Here is a 15145-nt window from a genome sequence, read left to right as displayed (position 1 = left end):
TATCCTGTCAAAGTCACTGAAAATAAACTGCTTGGTGCTATATATGTGTGTGTATATATATATATATATATATATATATATATATATATATATATATATATATACGTACACGTACACATGATGATTTGGTTATACAAAATTGTACAGAGCATTCAACAACCAAGAGACTTCATCATCATCATCATCATCATCATCATCACCATCATCATCATTTTAAAGCCATGACTGCACATTGGTGTAGTTATGGGCGATTGGATGGGACTTTTTGCCGTAGGGTTTTTCTGGGCAGATGCCCCTCTCTGGTGCCAACCCCGTTTACTTGCCCTTTCTGACACACACGGATACTGTGTACCTATTCTAATAGCTGGACACATGACATACAACCACCACCACCAGTGTATTACTGTTGCTATAATCCCCTTTAGTACTAACTCCCCCATCCACCAATACTATTAATCATTTGGTATTTGCTATGACTGTGCTGGATGAAATGCTTATTGGCATTTTGTCCGTCGTCACATTCTGAGCTCGAATCCCACCGAGGTTGACTTTGCCTTTCATCCTTTCAAGGTTGATAAAATAGGTACCAGTTGAGTACTGGGGTCGATGTAATTGACTTCCAAAACTGCTGGCCTTGTGCCAAAACTTGAGACCAATATTCTTTTCTACTCTAGGCACAAGGCCCAAACTTTTTGGGGAGGGAGCCAGTTGATTAGATCGACCCCAGTACGCAACTGGTACTTAATTTTCAGACCCCGAAAGGATGAAAGGCAAAATTGACCTCAGCGGAGTTTGAACTCAGAACGTAAAGACAGACGAAATACTGCTAAGCATTTCGCCCGGTGTGCTAACGATTCTGCCAGTTCACCGCCTTAGTTTGAAACCAATATTAGCTACGATTAGGCTGTGAGCTGGTAGAATTGTTGGCATGCTTGGCAAAATGCTGAGTGGCACTTCATCCGTTCTAGAGTTCTGAGTTCAAGTTCCACCAAGATCAACTTTGCCTTTCATCCTTTTGGGGGTCAATAAAATAAGTACCAGTCATGCACTGGGGTCAATGTAATCGACTTATCTCCTACCTTAAATGTCCTGGCTTTTGCCAAAATTTGAAGCTAATATTAGCTCTGCTAACTATCAATATCTTTGTAGTTATTACTACAAAAGTATTATAACTGTCAGAAGACCGGAGTCTGCATGAGGTGGATTCACTTGCTAGAAATAGTAACCAAATCTTCCTTAACCCACACATTGGAAAATATAGTCATAGATACATTATCTTTGAGGAGCAAATACAAAGTAACCAAAATTGGTGGATGGTCATGTCCGGAATGCCTTTCATTAAGAGATTTACTCAGTCATTGCTGACCTAGGGTTTAACAATTGTATTTAACATGATCTGTGGGAAACTCTGTAGTTGCTATGTAACTGTGTGCATTATTTTTTTATTTATCACGTGACTGATGCCATGTGACCTTGCTGCCCAGCATGTGACATGCTGAATGGCCAACAAAGATGGCGGGTTACCTAATATACAAATAATTTGATAGAAGCAATATTTTCTGTCGTTAAGTAAATATTAATAGAAATTGTAATGTTGCGTTTCTGGGTTCAATAGATTGTGATTGATCAGAGTAAATACAGCTATTTATTAATCAATCAATGAGAGAGAGAGAGAGGTGGGGGGCTAATTGGTTATCGTTAAATAGCTGAATATGATGATAACAGTGCAGATTGTTAACTGACAGATGGTGAGCTGTGATGCAGTAAAGATAGAATCCTAGGGAGCAGATAACGCGATGGGGTTTCAATTCTCACTTACCCTTTGCCAATAATTTAATCTTTACATTACAAACACCCACTAATATTGTCTTCTAGCTCCCTTTTTTTGTTTTTTTTTCATCCAAAACCATTGTATATATATATATATATATATATATATATATATATCATCATCATCATCATCATGCTGGCATAGGTTTGACGGTTTGACTGAGGGCTGGAAAGTCAGAAGGCTGCACCTGGCTCCCTGGCAAGGTTTCTACAGCTAGATGCCCTTTCTAACGCCATCCACTCCAAGAGTGTAATGGGTGCCTTTTACGTGCGTGCCACTGGCACAGGAGCCAGTTAGGCGGCCCTGGCACCGATCACATTTGGATAGTGCTTTTTACGTGCCGCCAGCACGGGAGCCAGTCAGGTGGACCTGGCATCGACCATGTTGGGATGGTGCTTTTTATGTGCCACCAGAATGGTGAATCATCACTCCAATCACCCCTGTAACCTTCTACTAATTACTGACCATTTGCCAATGGCAACAAGAGACAGTTGTATTGGCTTTCGGTGAATTGCAAAAATGTATTCTATTATTCTATTATTCTTTTGATTAGTCTGTTATTCTTTTTGAACTCTAACTGCAATAGGTTAGACTCTTCAAGTATTTTCACTGCTCATTGCCATATTAATTTAATTTCTTATTCTCTTGAATAATTCCTTGTATACCAAACACAAACACCCTCTATGATTCTGTCACATTATTCTGTACGGCAGCTCTTCTATGATAATGACCTTCAAACTGTCTGCGATTAATCCGAAAAGGCTCCGTTATCTGTGTGAAACGAACTGTTTATTGATTAACACACATGTAACGACATCTGTTTCTGGCAAGGTACTATTGGTGTCGGACTCAGTATTTCTGGTCTACAGCCGACAGCAATGACAGCTGCAGCCAGTGGACAGCCTGAATAAGCTGACCTGTTACTGTCTCCGTGACCTCTGTTTAATCTGCAACCGAGGGGAGGGGCTTTTGTTAGTCAGATCAAGCCTTTAACCGTTGGACTCAATGAAAGCAAGCAATAAAGAATGGATAATTCTTCTTGCGGTTCTTCCTCACCATTAATGATCCAACTGCCAACAGCTGAACAAATTCTCTATGCATGTGTGTGTGTGTGTACGTGGTGGGGGTGCCTATCCATATAGTGGTGGGGGTGGTGGCTGATTTAGTGACAGGTGGTGGTGATGATGATGATGATGACGGTGGTGGTGGCGTCAGATGTAGCTATGATTGCAGGGAAGATAGTCACTGCTGCAACAATGGTTAACTGTGCCTGAAGATGGCGGTGATGTTGGGGGGTGGGGGAGCTTAATGGCAGCAAGCCAGTCAGGTCCAAAGATGGTGACACCCAGGGGTCACCTAATCCCTATTTTTGCAAGTGCATGCTTGCATGTACCTGGAGGGGGGTCGGGGGGGGGGTTCTGGGCTGATGGTGAGAGTTGGAAAGGTTTCAATTACCCCTCCCCCCTTCTAGACTCCATACACCCTGTTCTCCCCCCCCCCCCCGACACAAACTTTCAAAACAACCACAAACCCACCCACTCACAGTTAAATAACAACAACATCTATAGGAATGTGAGGGACGGGTGGAGGAAGACTATAGAGGAAGTTGCTGGGATGATTGTGGATGACTGTGTGAATTCATGTGTGTGTCTGTGAATTTGTGTGTATGCGTGTGTGTGCTTTATGTGTGTGTGTGTGTGTGTATGTGCCTGTCTGCATATATGTATGGGTGTGTCTCTGGATATGTGTTTGTGTGTGTGTGTGTGCGTGTGTGTGTGTGTGTGTGTGTGTGTGTGTGTGTGTGATATAAACATCAGTGGTGGGTATCTATAAATTTGCATGTTGTGGAGTGATGAATATAGATAGATTAATTGATAACTATTAATTAATCAATAACTGTGGGGTAAATGTAAGATAGTGTTGTATATTGTGGTTACTTCACTCTGAGGAATGTCTGGTAGTTGTAAAATCCAAAGGTTACCTTACTCACAGTCACAATATATTCCTTGGCATCAGTGTCATTCTTTGCTCTCACACACCTGTCTTGTTCCATCTACCCTAACCACCCTGTTGTATAAACTGGGTACCTATATCTTTTTTCTAACATTCCACTGCTCACCTTCTGTCACCTGATACTAAAAGCTGTCCCCTGTTTCTTCTTTCTCTGTCGTTTCAGGATCTTTGCAGTGATATGGTTAATATCCCAGCCAAATCCTTCCTGAGTCAGCTGTAAAAAATGTCAGAATCTCAGGAGACGAAGAACTCTGAGGATCTCTCTCAGCAACCACAACAACAACAACAACAACAACAACCAGTTCCACTGAAGGAAAATGGTCAGCAAATTGCCAATAATATCTCCAAGACATCCAGCGTAACCACGGTTGCTACGGTTGCCAGTTGTGATAATGAGGAAGAAATGGAAGTGGAAGAAGAAGGCGCAGAGGAGGAAGGGGAGGAGGGTGAAGCTGTTCCAACTGATGAAGAACGACTAGAGAAAGTGGCGCCGGTGCCACCGAACCCTTTGAAATCTGAGAATTCTCTTGACAACAGCTCGAGCACCGGTGTGATGGCCGGTGCCACATCCGTCGTTATAGATCCTGAGACACAAGTGACATACGTCACCCCTTCCTTGGCCAACGCTTCAGCTGAAAACTTGACGTGTCCCTCGGTGGACCTCACTTCATCGTCTGTCGTCTCCATCGGCGGAGGCGACAAACCTGGAAAGCAAATTTTGGCAAATGCTCGAGTTATCGAATCAGCCGACAACAGCAAAAACAGCAGCAGCAGCAACAACAACAACAAGAATAACGAGGTGGTGGTCGACACAAAAATTGTTACCGAATCTGTGACTACGAAGCTGCCTGCTAAAATGGCAATCCTTGATTCATCAGAAAGTTCCGTTACTGCCACTGCAACTGCTGCCGATTCTTCATCTGGAAATTCGGTGATTCTCAACCAAGTGACTTCAGATGATTCTACAGCTGGTGGCACTACAGCAGCAGAGGTGGCGCCAGCTGTACATTCTTCCCATGGTGACCATGAATCCTCCCCGCCGCCACCACCACAACAGCAAACACCACTGCCACGCCAACAAAAACAACAACAGCAACAACAACAACCAGCCGAATCTAGTTCCCCAGACAACAACAACAACAACAACAACAACAACAACATCAGCAGCAGCGGCAACGACGGCAACAGCCCAGATGACAGCAGCACTCTCAATAGCAAAGATGGCGCTACAACCAACCAAACCGCGTCCCCTGATGCGGTACCACGCAGTGGAAAGCAATGCGAGCATCAGAGCATGGCATCCGGCGCAACCAGCACAGCTACAAGCACGACCACCACCACGTTTTCATCGTGTAGCACGGGTAGCCCACCCTTGACCAACAGTAACAGCAACAACAGTGGCTACAACAGTACTAACACACCAGGAGCACAACATGTTGTTCTCGTACATATCCAGCCTGGGGAGATTTTTGCAGTTCGAGTAGGAGACCAAGTCCAGCACATTTCAGGTAAATACTCTTCACTTATTATCTGCTATGTTTACTTTCAACTACCCATTTAACACACACACACACACACACACACACATTCAATATATATATGTGTATATATATATATATATATATATATATATATATATATATATATATATAATGTACATATATACAAATATATATATAATATGTATATGCGTACCTTTCCTTCATTGGACACTAAACTCCGCTTGTGATGACCTGTTGAGGCAAGTGAAATCGTAATCGAATTAAATTCGACGACTGGCACCCATTCCAACGTCGTCTCCTTCATTGGACATGAAACTCGGCTTGTGAAGACCTGTTGGGGCAAGGGAAAGCAAAATCATGATGGCACCTGTGCCCAGTGTCGCCTTCCTGGCACTTGTGCCGATGGCATGTGTAAAACAACATTTGAGTGAGGTTGTTGCCAGTGTCGCTGGACTGGTTCCTGTGCAGGTGGCACATAAAAAACACCATTTGAGCATGGCCATCGCCAGTATCGCCTGACTGGCACTCGTGCCGGTGGCATGTAAAAAGCACCCATTACTCTCTCAGAGTGGTTGGCGTTAGGAAGGTCATCCAGCTGTAGAAACTCTTCCAGATCAGATAGGAGCCTGGTGCAGCCATCTGGCTTGCCGTCCTCAGTCAAACCGTCCATCCCATGCCTGCATGGAAAGCGGACATTAAATGATGATGATGATGATATACATATATATATATATATATATATATATACACCTGTATTTATATCCATATATGTATTTACATCCATACAAGCATAATCATATATATTTATATATATATATATATATACTCAGAAACACATGCATATACACAAACGTATTTTATGTGTGTGTGTGTGTTTATATATACACACACGTTTGCATATATATTTCTGAGCATATAAATTTATAAAATTATGCTTGCATGGATGTAAATACATATATATAGAGAGAGAGATACAGGTGTATATATAAGCATAAACCTCTGCCAGCATCACCCTCACAACTATAACAGCTTAGAGATACCCTGCCGCCATCCAAATCACAAAGAATTCCATTTTTAGTTTTTGTTTCATTTTATTTTATCTTAATTTGTTAATTGCTGAATAAAAATTTCAAAGAAAATGAAACTAGATAATGAGATTAGAAATAACAGGAGAGAGATAGAGAGAGGGGGAGAGGGAGAGGGAGAGAGAGAGAGAGCGCTAATCAGTGGAAAACAGGAAGTTCTTTTGGTCGGAGAGAGATAGCAGACTTCCTTCCTTGTTGTGTGTGTGTGTGTGTGTGTGAGTGATGTTACCTGTTATTCATCAATCATAGGAAAGATATAGGCTTTCTCGAAACAATAACGTCCTACAAACATCTTCGTTCAAAACATGGCATCTCTTTTACCATTCCTGTTTACCATTTTTTTTTCTTCTTGGAAATAAGTTTTTTCTGCCGATGCAATATGATGAGGGCGGTGGGGATGGGAGGTGGTGGGGAGAGGTGTTTGTCTTGTTTCTATTGGAAATTTCTTTCAGTCGCAGAGTATGGAGATTATGTTGGATAATAGTTAGATAATATTGTTGCTGCTGCTGCTGTTGTTGTTGTTGTAACAGTAAAATTTATTACCTCCATTTCCCCCACCGCCACCACCATCATCATCATCATCATTTTTGTTTTCTTTGTAAAATTTCATGTATGTATGTGTGTGTATACATATTTGTATGTACACACATATCCATTTCCAAGTAAGTTTATCTATCTATCTATCCATCCATCCATCCATCTATCTATCCATATATATATATATATATATATATATATATATATATATATATATATATATATAGAGAGAGAGAGAGAGAGAGAGAGAGAGAGAGAGAGAGAGATACTATAGTGTCTGAATTGTCGATAATGATGGAGTTATTGTTGAAAAAGTCACCCAGTGAAAGTTGATAATAAAAGTATGAGGAAGTAAATAAAAATGCCAAAATAACAGGAAAATAAGGAAATTATATTTCTCACTCCCAGAATGCCACACAGGTATGATTCATTGTAGAAGTTCATGAAGAACAACATTTCTTGTGTAGACACGAGGAAGCCACTAGCACACCTTAACCTTCTGAAATTTTAATCTGTAATTTCAAAGTGTTCCTAACCTTAGCCCGAACCCAGATCAAATCATTTCACTGTGTCGACTACAGATACTGTGTTAGACTATACACTGAAGTAGCGTTGAAATTTGTTTTGGCTGTTGTGATGCTGGGCAAATTATCTTCATTTATGAACAATAAAACATTATGAGACAATGACGATAACAGAATGGACTTCCAATTACAAAAGATAAACAGGGCTATTCCAGTTACTAGTAGAGGCCTCCACTTACTAATGGAGACCTTGTTTGAAAATCTAGAAAGAAAGATTTTTATTGGTCTTAGTGGAAAAAAATTGAATCAAACTTTAGTGTCATTGTTGCATAGTATGGCTGCAACTTATCTTAAAAGAATTATTCAGGTTGTAACTGTGATGAAGAAGTCTCTTATGAAGCTTTTAATGTATAGGAAGTCATCAAAATTTATGAATATCAAAGCATTAACAAAGCTGAATGAACTTTCAAACGCAAAAGACGAGCAACGAAACAGAGATGCTGTTGCAGTAAGAAAGTAGAAACGCTGTGAATTTAGAAAACTTCAAACTGTTTCATTAGGCATTATCAGAGACATACAAAAATAAACAGAACTATTGCAGCTTGTGTCAAATGATTTAGAAAGAAAGTGGAACAAATTCATCAGCTTCAAACATAAAAGTGTTTCTCACAAAATAAAAATATATATACAAAGACACGTAGCATACATATTTGCTGTAAGTACACATATACGTATGTAAATATACATACAATGTATATATACATACATATTTGTATGTATGTGCGCATATACTTTTGTAAACATGTATGTATATGTATGTACACATAGACATATATATTTATATAGATAATGTAAACATATATAAATGTAAATATTAACAAAGAGAATGGAGTCAGCAATTGATTTTATGGCATAAAGCTACAATCATTTCATTGTCACTCTACCAGAAGTTTATTGCTGCGATATTATTATGCCACAATGTGAAATAATACATTGTATTAGTGACACTAGTTAACATTGGTTCATCGGGTTTAGGCATGAAACCAGTTTGCTGTACTTCAAAGTACCTGTATTTCAAAGAATGTATCCTCTTCATGGAAGACGTTCTTATCATGTCGTTAGCATGTCAGAGTTAAAACGAAACAAATACATAATAAACCACAAATTCACTTCATGTATTTATGTTTATATATATTTATATATATATGGATGCTTTTCTATGTATGTATGTATGTATGTATGTATACTACTAAAACTCTGTGATTACTTATATGCGTCATGTTTGCTTACATGCTGGTATCTCTCTATCTATCTATCTATCTATCTATCTATCTATCTATCTTTCTTTCTTTCTTCTGTAACACTGTGTCATTGCCATTAAATGACTGCAACTAAGTTCTCCTCAATCCGGTCTGACCTAGGGCTAAACAACAAGCACCAAATCAATACCACCACCGCCACCACAATCCAACAATGGCTATCTCTACATTGTCATTATACATGGTAGAAATATCAGTCACATCTTTCAAATCATTTATTTTTCTCGTGTTATTTGTACACATTGAAAAAATATACATACATTTATATATATATATATATATATATATATATATATATATATATATATATATATATATATATATATGTGTGTATATATATATATATATATATATGTGTGTGTGTGTGTGTATATATATATAGTCTGTAATTTAATACAGCCCTTCCAGTGCACAGTGGGAAAATACTCAGAAAATAAGACAAGCTTCACATGAATTGGACCACGGGTTCCTGAGATACGTGGTTTTTTTTGGTATCTTGAACTCTTAGTAACCCAATGTGTCACGGGTAGTCTAGTATACATCAATATATGTGTGTGTATATATATATAATGTGTATATATATATATATATATATATATATATATATATATACACATACACACACACACACACATATATATACATTGTATATATACACATACACGCATAATAATAATATAATGTATATATGAACTCACGCATATATGTACGTACTTGTTTATGTATATGTATAATGTATGCACACACACACTTTTCTGTCTGGTTCTACCCATGACAATTACATGTCCCTAATTAATTTTACGCCAAATCTGAAAGTGCTAATTACAGGAGCTGAATTAATCCCTGATTTTTTAAAATTTCAGTATAACTTATTTTCATTTGAGTATCAAATGTCACGGGATCTATGCCTCATGGTATTGGTGTTGGTGTTGGCAGTGTTGCCATTTGTTTAAGAACTTCTCAGAGTCTGTGTCTGTTACGTTTGGTTCTGTGTTTTGTAGCTCTCTTTGGGGAATATATTTCTTCAGCTGTGGCCCTTACCTGGTCACTTTAGCAATTCTAGATAATTATTTGTAATTAGCTTCACTCGTAAAGTAATTCTGAATTTACAATCACCCAAGAGAGAATATGCATGTTTGAGAATTGAAGAATGGTAAATGTTGATCTAATTTAAGCGTTCTTATTTTGACCTATTTTTAAGTCTGTTGATTTCAGTGTTGTTGGCTACAACCACACATTCTCGATGACAGCAAGTGTGTCTCTGTAGCAGAGTTTTGTAAACCATGTCACAGCAAGTATTTCTATTAACAATGTCAAACAGTATACCACTGTGGACCGTGTCACACCAGAAACAATGTCACAGAGAGTACGACTCTGATGACACAGTGTAACTAAGTCTATAAACAAGTCACAGCCTGTAACACCATAAGCAATATTACAACATAAGTACAATACTATTGCCATGCATAACAATGTTATATTCTGTGCAAACACTGTAAGTAGTTAAGTTAGTCCTTTGTGTATTATACTTAATGTATACACATTTGATCGGCTGATTACTGCACTAAATATCAGCAAGTCTCAGGACAAATCCTGCAGTTTCTGACCCATCAACTGGGTACATACACTATTTTTCTTTTCCTTTTAATTGTTTCAATCACTAAATTGCGACCATGCTGGAGCACTGCATTGAAGAATTTTATTGAATCAATCAACCCCAGTCGTTCTCTTTTTTTTTTGTTTTTAAGCCCAGTACTTATTTTGTCATTTTCTTTTCCTGAACTGCTATGTTATGAGGACGTAAACAAACCAACACTGGTCGTGAAGCAGTGGTGGGGGACAACCACAGACACAAGATACATTGGTCAGTCTCCTTGAAGAAAGACAGGGTAGGCATGGCTGGAGTGACTTGATCATTGAAGATGTTGATATTTTGAGTTACATTATTTGTGACTCAAATGGGTGATAACAACTTTAGTGACTTAATAAAATGTGAAGAGGAGGAGAACTGCGATTGGCAAAATAAATTAAATAGCTTTAACTGGGAATTGAACCAGAGTCCAAAGGCTTGTATTTTAGTTTACTAGCAGTTTACCACCTGTTCACCTTGGAGTTTAGCACCTGTTTTAAGGGTATTCGATAGAAACAAATACAATTACTTATATGTAATAGTAGGAATGTCTCTTGTCGCTTGGATTAGGGGTTTTCTGCACAATTGTAGGGGCTGCTAAAAGATCTGTCTTTTACCTACACTCTGTTCACTCTGATGCACCTCAAGCTTTCACCCTGTCCTGCATCAAGGACTGACCCTTTCCCAGCTGAATGTTCCCTCCTGACGTGATTGATGTCAGTTACGAAACAACAACAACGTGTTACGGTTCGTGGAGGAACTGAAGTCCCTGCGGACACATCTTTCTGTCCCTATACAGGGTCTCCACAAAGTCTGGGTACACGGAGTAAATAAAATCATAACATAACCAATTAGATATAAGAAATAATGATTTCTTCAAGTATGTGTTTAATCCCCCATGTACCCAGACTTTGTGGACACCCTGTAGAATAATAACTTTCATACATGCATACATAGGTACACTCACACACACACACACACACATTCATATGTAAACATTTACGTACACACACACACACATATATATATGCGCGTGTGTGTGTGTACACACACATGTGTACGTCTGTGTTTGTATGTGTATAGACACATCGTCATTATACATGCTAGAAATATCAGTCACACGTGTGTGTATACACACACACACACACACATGTATATACTCTCCCCTCCCACACACACACATACACAAACAACACGCTCGGACGCACGCACGCACTCACGTTCCGACCTAGCAATATTTTAAGGCATTATCCCTTAACATAGCAGAGCCTCGATGTATGGCAGGTGGGATTCATTTAAATCGATCCTTCCTCCCCAACGGTCCTCTCTCAGTCTGAAAGTGTAATAAATACATTTAATATAAAACACAGCAACGTTCCCGGCGACACGGTTTGAGAATGTTGGAAGATTCCTCCATAATCCGGTCCCCACCCCCTCGTTAGCTAAAGCCTACACCCCACACCCCTTGTAAATGAAATTGTATTAATTTGTTAATTTAGTAATTAAGCGATTAATTTATGTAATTAATGTAAACGTCACAAGTATTTAGAATGTATGATGTGTGTGTGTGTGTGTGTGTATGTGGGTATGCTATGATGAATTACCTCCCTTACACCTGGTCGGCTTCCAGATGGAAACTGGGACAATCCCAGTCCACACGATTTTCATGTGTGCTCTCTGTTAACGACCACCATTTCGTCCCATTTCTGCAGTCGGTAAATTTGAGAACTGGATGAACATCACATAATCCCATTCACCTCTTTGTCGAATAAGTCTTTTTTTTTTTCGTTTTTTTTTAAATTTTAAACTCACGATTTCCATATATTTTGTTATATGGTATGAGTTGATGTTTTTAGATCACTCTTTGGTTTCAAATTCTGCCGAGGTCGACTTAGCCTTTCATCCTTTCGGGGTCGATTAAATAAGTACCAGTCAAGTCTCCTCTCCATAAATTTCAGAGCTTCCCAAATTCTGCTATGAATATCTTTATCTAAATACTTCACTGCTTTACCACTTCATATTCGGACTTATGATTTACTGACAATATATATATATAAAACTTAGAGGCGCATACGTATATATAAATACACACACACACACACTTAAGTATATATGCTTGTGTGGATGTTAGCATTCAACCCCCCACCAATGAAACCTTTATCCACCTCTCTCTCTCAGCCTGGACGACATTTTTGAAACTGTAGCGGTGGGGGGCGGGGATTTAGCTGTTATTTCTAGCTGTTATTTCTAGACCACGTAGAAGCTCCCTCATTGGTCTGTCTGCTTGTAATATACGTGTGAGTTCCGGGTGGGGGGTGGGTTAGCATGTCATTTTTTTCCGAGAAAAATCCCCCACCCCGCCTTGCTCTTAACAATGTTCTCTTCCTTCTCCTCCTGTCTTCAGCTGCTCACGTGGCAAATTTCAAGGGAGGTAACTCTTGCTTTTTGACATTTTTCCATTTTTTTTTTCTCTGCAAGGAATTTTAAGAAATGGCATTATTATATACGTAGCCCCTCTTGTCTCTATTCCACATACGTTTGTGAGCATATATATATATATATTATAAGGTTTTTAACTTTTAAATTTTCATATTCAAAAGAGACAGAGACTTCAAACTAGATATATCCTCTGGAAAATTATTGTATATATATATATATATATATATATATATATATATATATATCGTTTTGGGATTTGGTTTGCAAGATTCTTTATGTGAGTTCGTGTGTTGAAGCATATTCTGTTGTGTCTGGGGAGAGTCATTCTCTTTTGGTGCCCCATAATTTAACACACTCACCGGTAAAATTTCCACTTGTTTCTTCTATATTTTTCAAAAATATTCGTTGCGTCTTACAATAGCTTTGACTCTGTCCATTATTCACAGAGTCAAAACTATTGAAAGGGTTGCAAGACACAACGAAAATTTTCGAAAAATATGAGTTTGTTAAATTATAAGGCACTAAAAGAGAATGACTCTCCCCAGACACAACAGTATGTGTGTATGTATATATATATATATATATATATATATATAGTCGGTAAATCTGTATTTTCTTGATATTCCTTACATCGATTCTGCTGGAAGTATGTGACTCGAATTTCTATTTTGGCGGACCATTTCGTCGTTTTGTTTTTACCCTATTTCTTCGGCTAACGGGAATCTTTCATACACTTACAATGTTACATTTATTTCGTGGGAACGGTAGACGCGAAGTTGTGCGAGTTTCATGCTCTCCTTAATAGAATTTACGTTCAAAGGGAAGTAGGAATTGAAATCCGATTGTCCAGGTTTAAAAAGTAGTTCACATCTGTGTAGCGTATGTGTTGTGTATGTACACACACACACACACACACACACACACACGCAATGTACATGCATATATGTATGTATTTGTGTGTATATATATATATATGCATGTATTTGTGTATGTATATATATATTTATATATGCATGTGTGTATATATATATATTTATATATGTATCTGTGTATGTATATATATATATATATATATATATATATATATATATATACATGTATGTGTATATATATGTGTGTTTTTATATATATATATATGCATACATATACAGAATATGGCGGTTTAGTTATCTACTATATATATATATATATATATATATATATATATAAACATACATATGGCCCAGGAGTGGTTGTGTGGTAAGTAGCTTGCTTCCCAACCACATGGTTCCTGGTTCAGTCCCACTGCGTGGCTCCTTGGGCAAGTGTCTTCTACTGTAGCTTCAGGCCGACCAAAGCCTTGTGAGTGAATTTGGTAAATGGAAACTGAAAGAAGCCCCTCGTATATATATATATATATGTGGGTGTGTGTATGTTTGTACGTCTGTGTTTGTTCCCCCGCCCATCATCACTTGGCAACCAGTGTTGGTATGCTTACGTCCCTGTAACTTAGCGGTTCGGCAAAAGAGATCAATAGAATAAGTATTAGGCTTACAAAGAATAAGTCCTGGGGTCGATTTGTTCGACAAACAGCTTTCAGTAACGAGTTAAATTCATGAACTGAGATTCCCACTCTATATGGATTGTGTGTGTGTATATATATATATGTGTGTGTGTGTTTATGGATGTGTGTATATTGTTAACTAATGAGATCCTGTGTCCATTTTTAATTATGGCTTGCTTTCTTCTTTCTTGCAATTTTTGAAGTTCCCCTTTTCATAATTGTCTGAAGATTGGAAATGGAAAACTCAGAGTAATGATTTGCAAAATGTTCAGCTTCCAGCAACACGCACACACATATATGTTGTGTATGCATCATGTTTTTTGATGATGTATGTATTTTCAGCTTCAAGTAGCATACATACATACATACATATATATGTATATATATATATATATATATATATATATATATATATATATATATATATATATATATCTTCGTCCAACCCATGCTAGCATGGAAAGCGGACGTTAAACGATGATGATGATGATATATATATGCTACACGAAGCTGAAAATCTCATAATGTGTTATTCAGAGTTACATACACACACACACATGTGTGTGTATGTACATGTATGTATGTATGTGTGTGCATCTTTGAAAACCTTTATTTATACACTGTAATATTATTGTTGTTGTTGTTGTTGTTGTTGTTGTTTATTATTATTATTAGTTCCATCAGTGTGAGTCTTCGATCTATAGTATTTCTCTCTGTGTGTA

At 38.0% G+C, this 15145-nt stretch overlaps 1 protein-coding gene across 20 annotated transcripts in view; it reads left to right on the top strand.

Annotated features, from left to right (window-relative positions):
• LOC106884054 (fibronectin type-III domain-containing protein 3A) overlaps positions 1-15145 on the top strand; it is a 250398-nt gene that overhangs the window by 91891 nt on the left and 143362 nt on the right. For all 20 annotated transcript variants that reach the window (XM_089366370.1, XM_089366362.1, XM_052974886.2 and 17 more), the window contains one exon: positions 4008-5352. In XM_089366370.1, coding sequence (XP_089222496.1) covers positions 4068-5352 — 1285 coding nt within the window. In that variant the 5' untranslated portion in view covers positions 4008-4067. The remainder of the gene's footprint in view (positions 1-4007; positions 5353-15145) is intronic.

This window comes from Octopus bimaculoides, chromosome 19, assembly GCF_046866305.1.
Source record: "Octopus bimaculoides isolate indiv1 chromosome 19, ASM4686630v1, whole genome shotgun sequence".
NCBI lineage: Eukaryota > Metazoa > Mollusca > Cephalopoda > Octopoda > Octopodidae > Octopus > Octopus bimaculoides.
The sequence above is the reverse complement of the archived record's forward strand: the minus strand, read 5'-3'. Positions and strand labels throughout refer to the sequence as shown.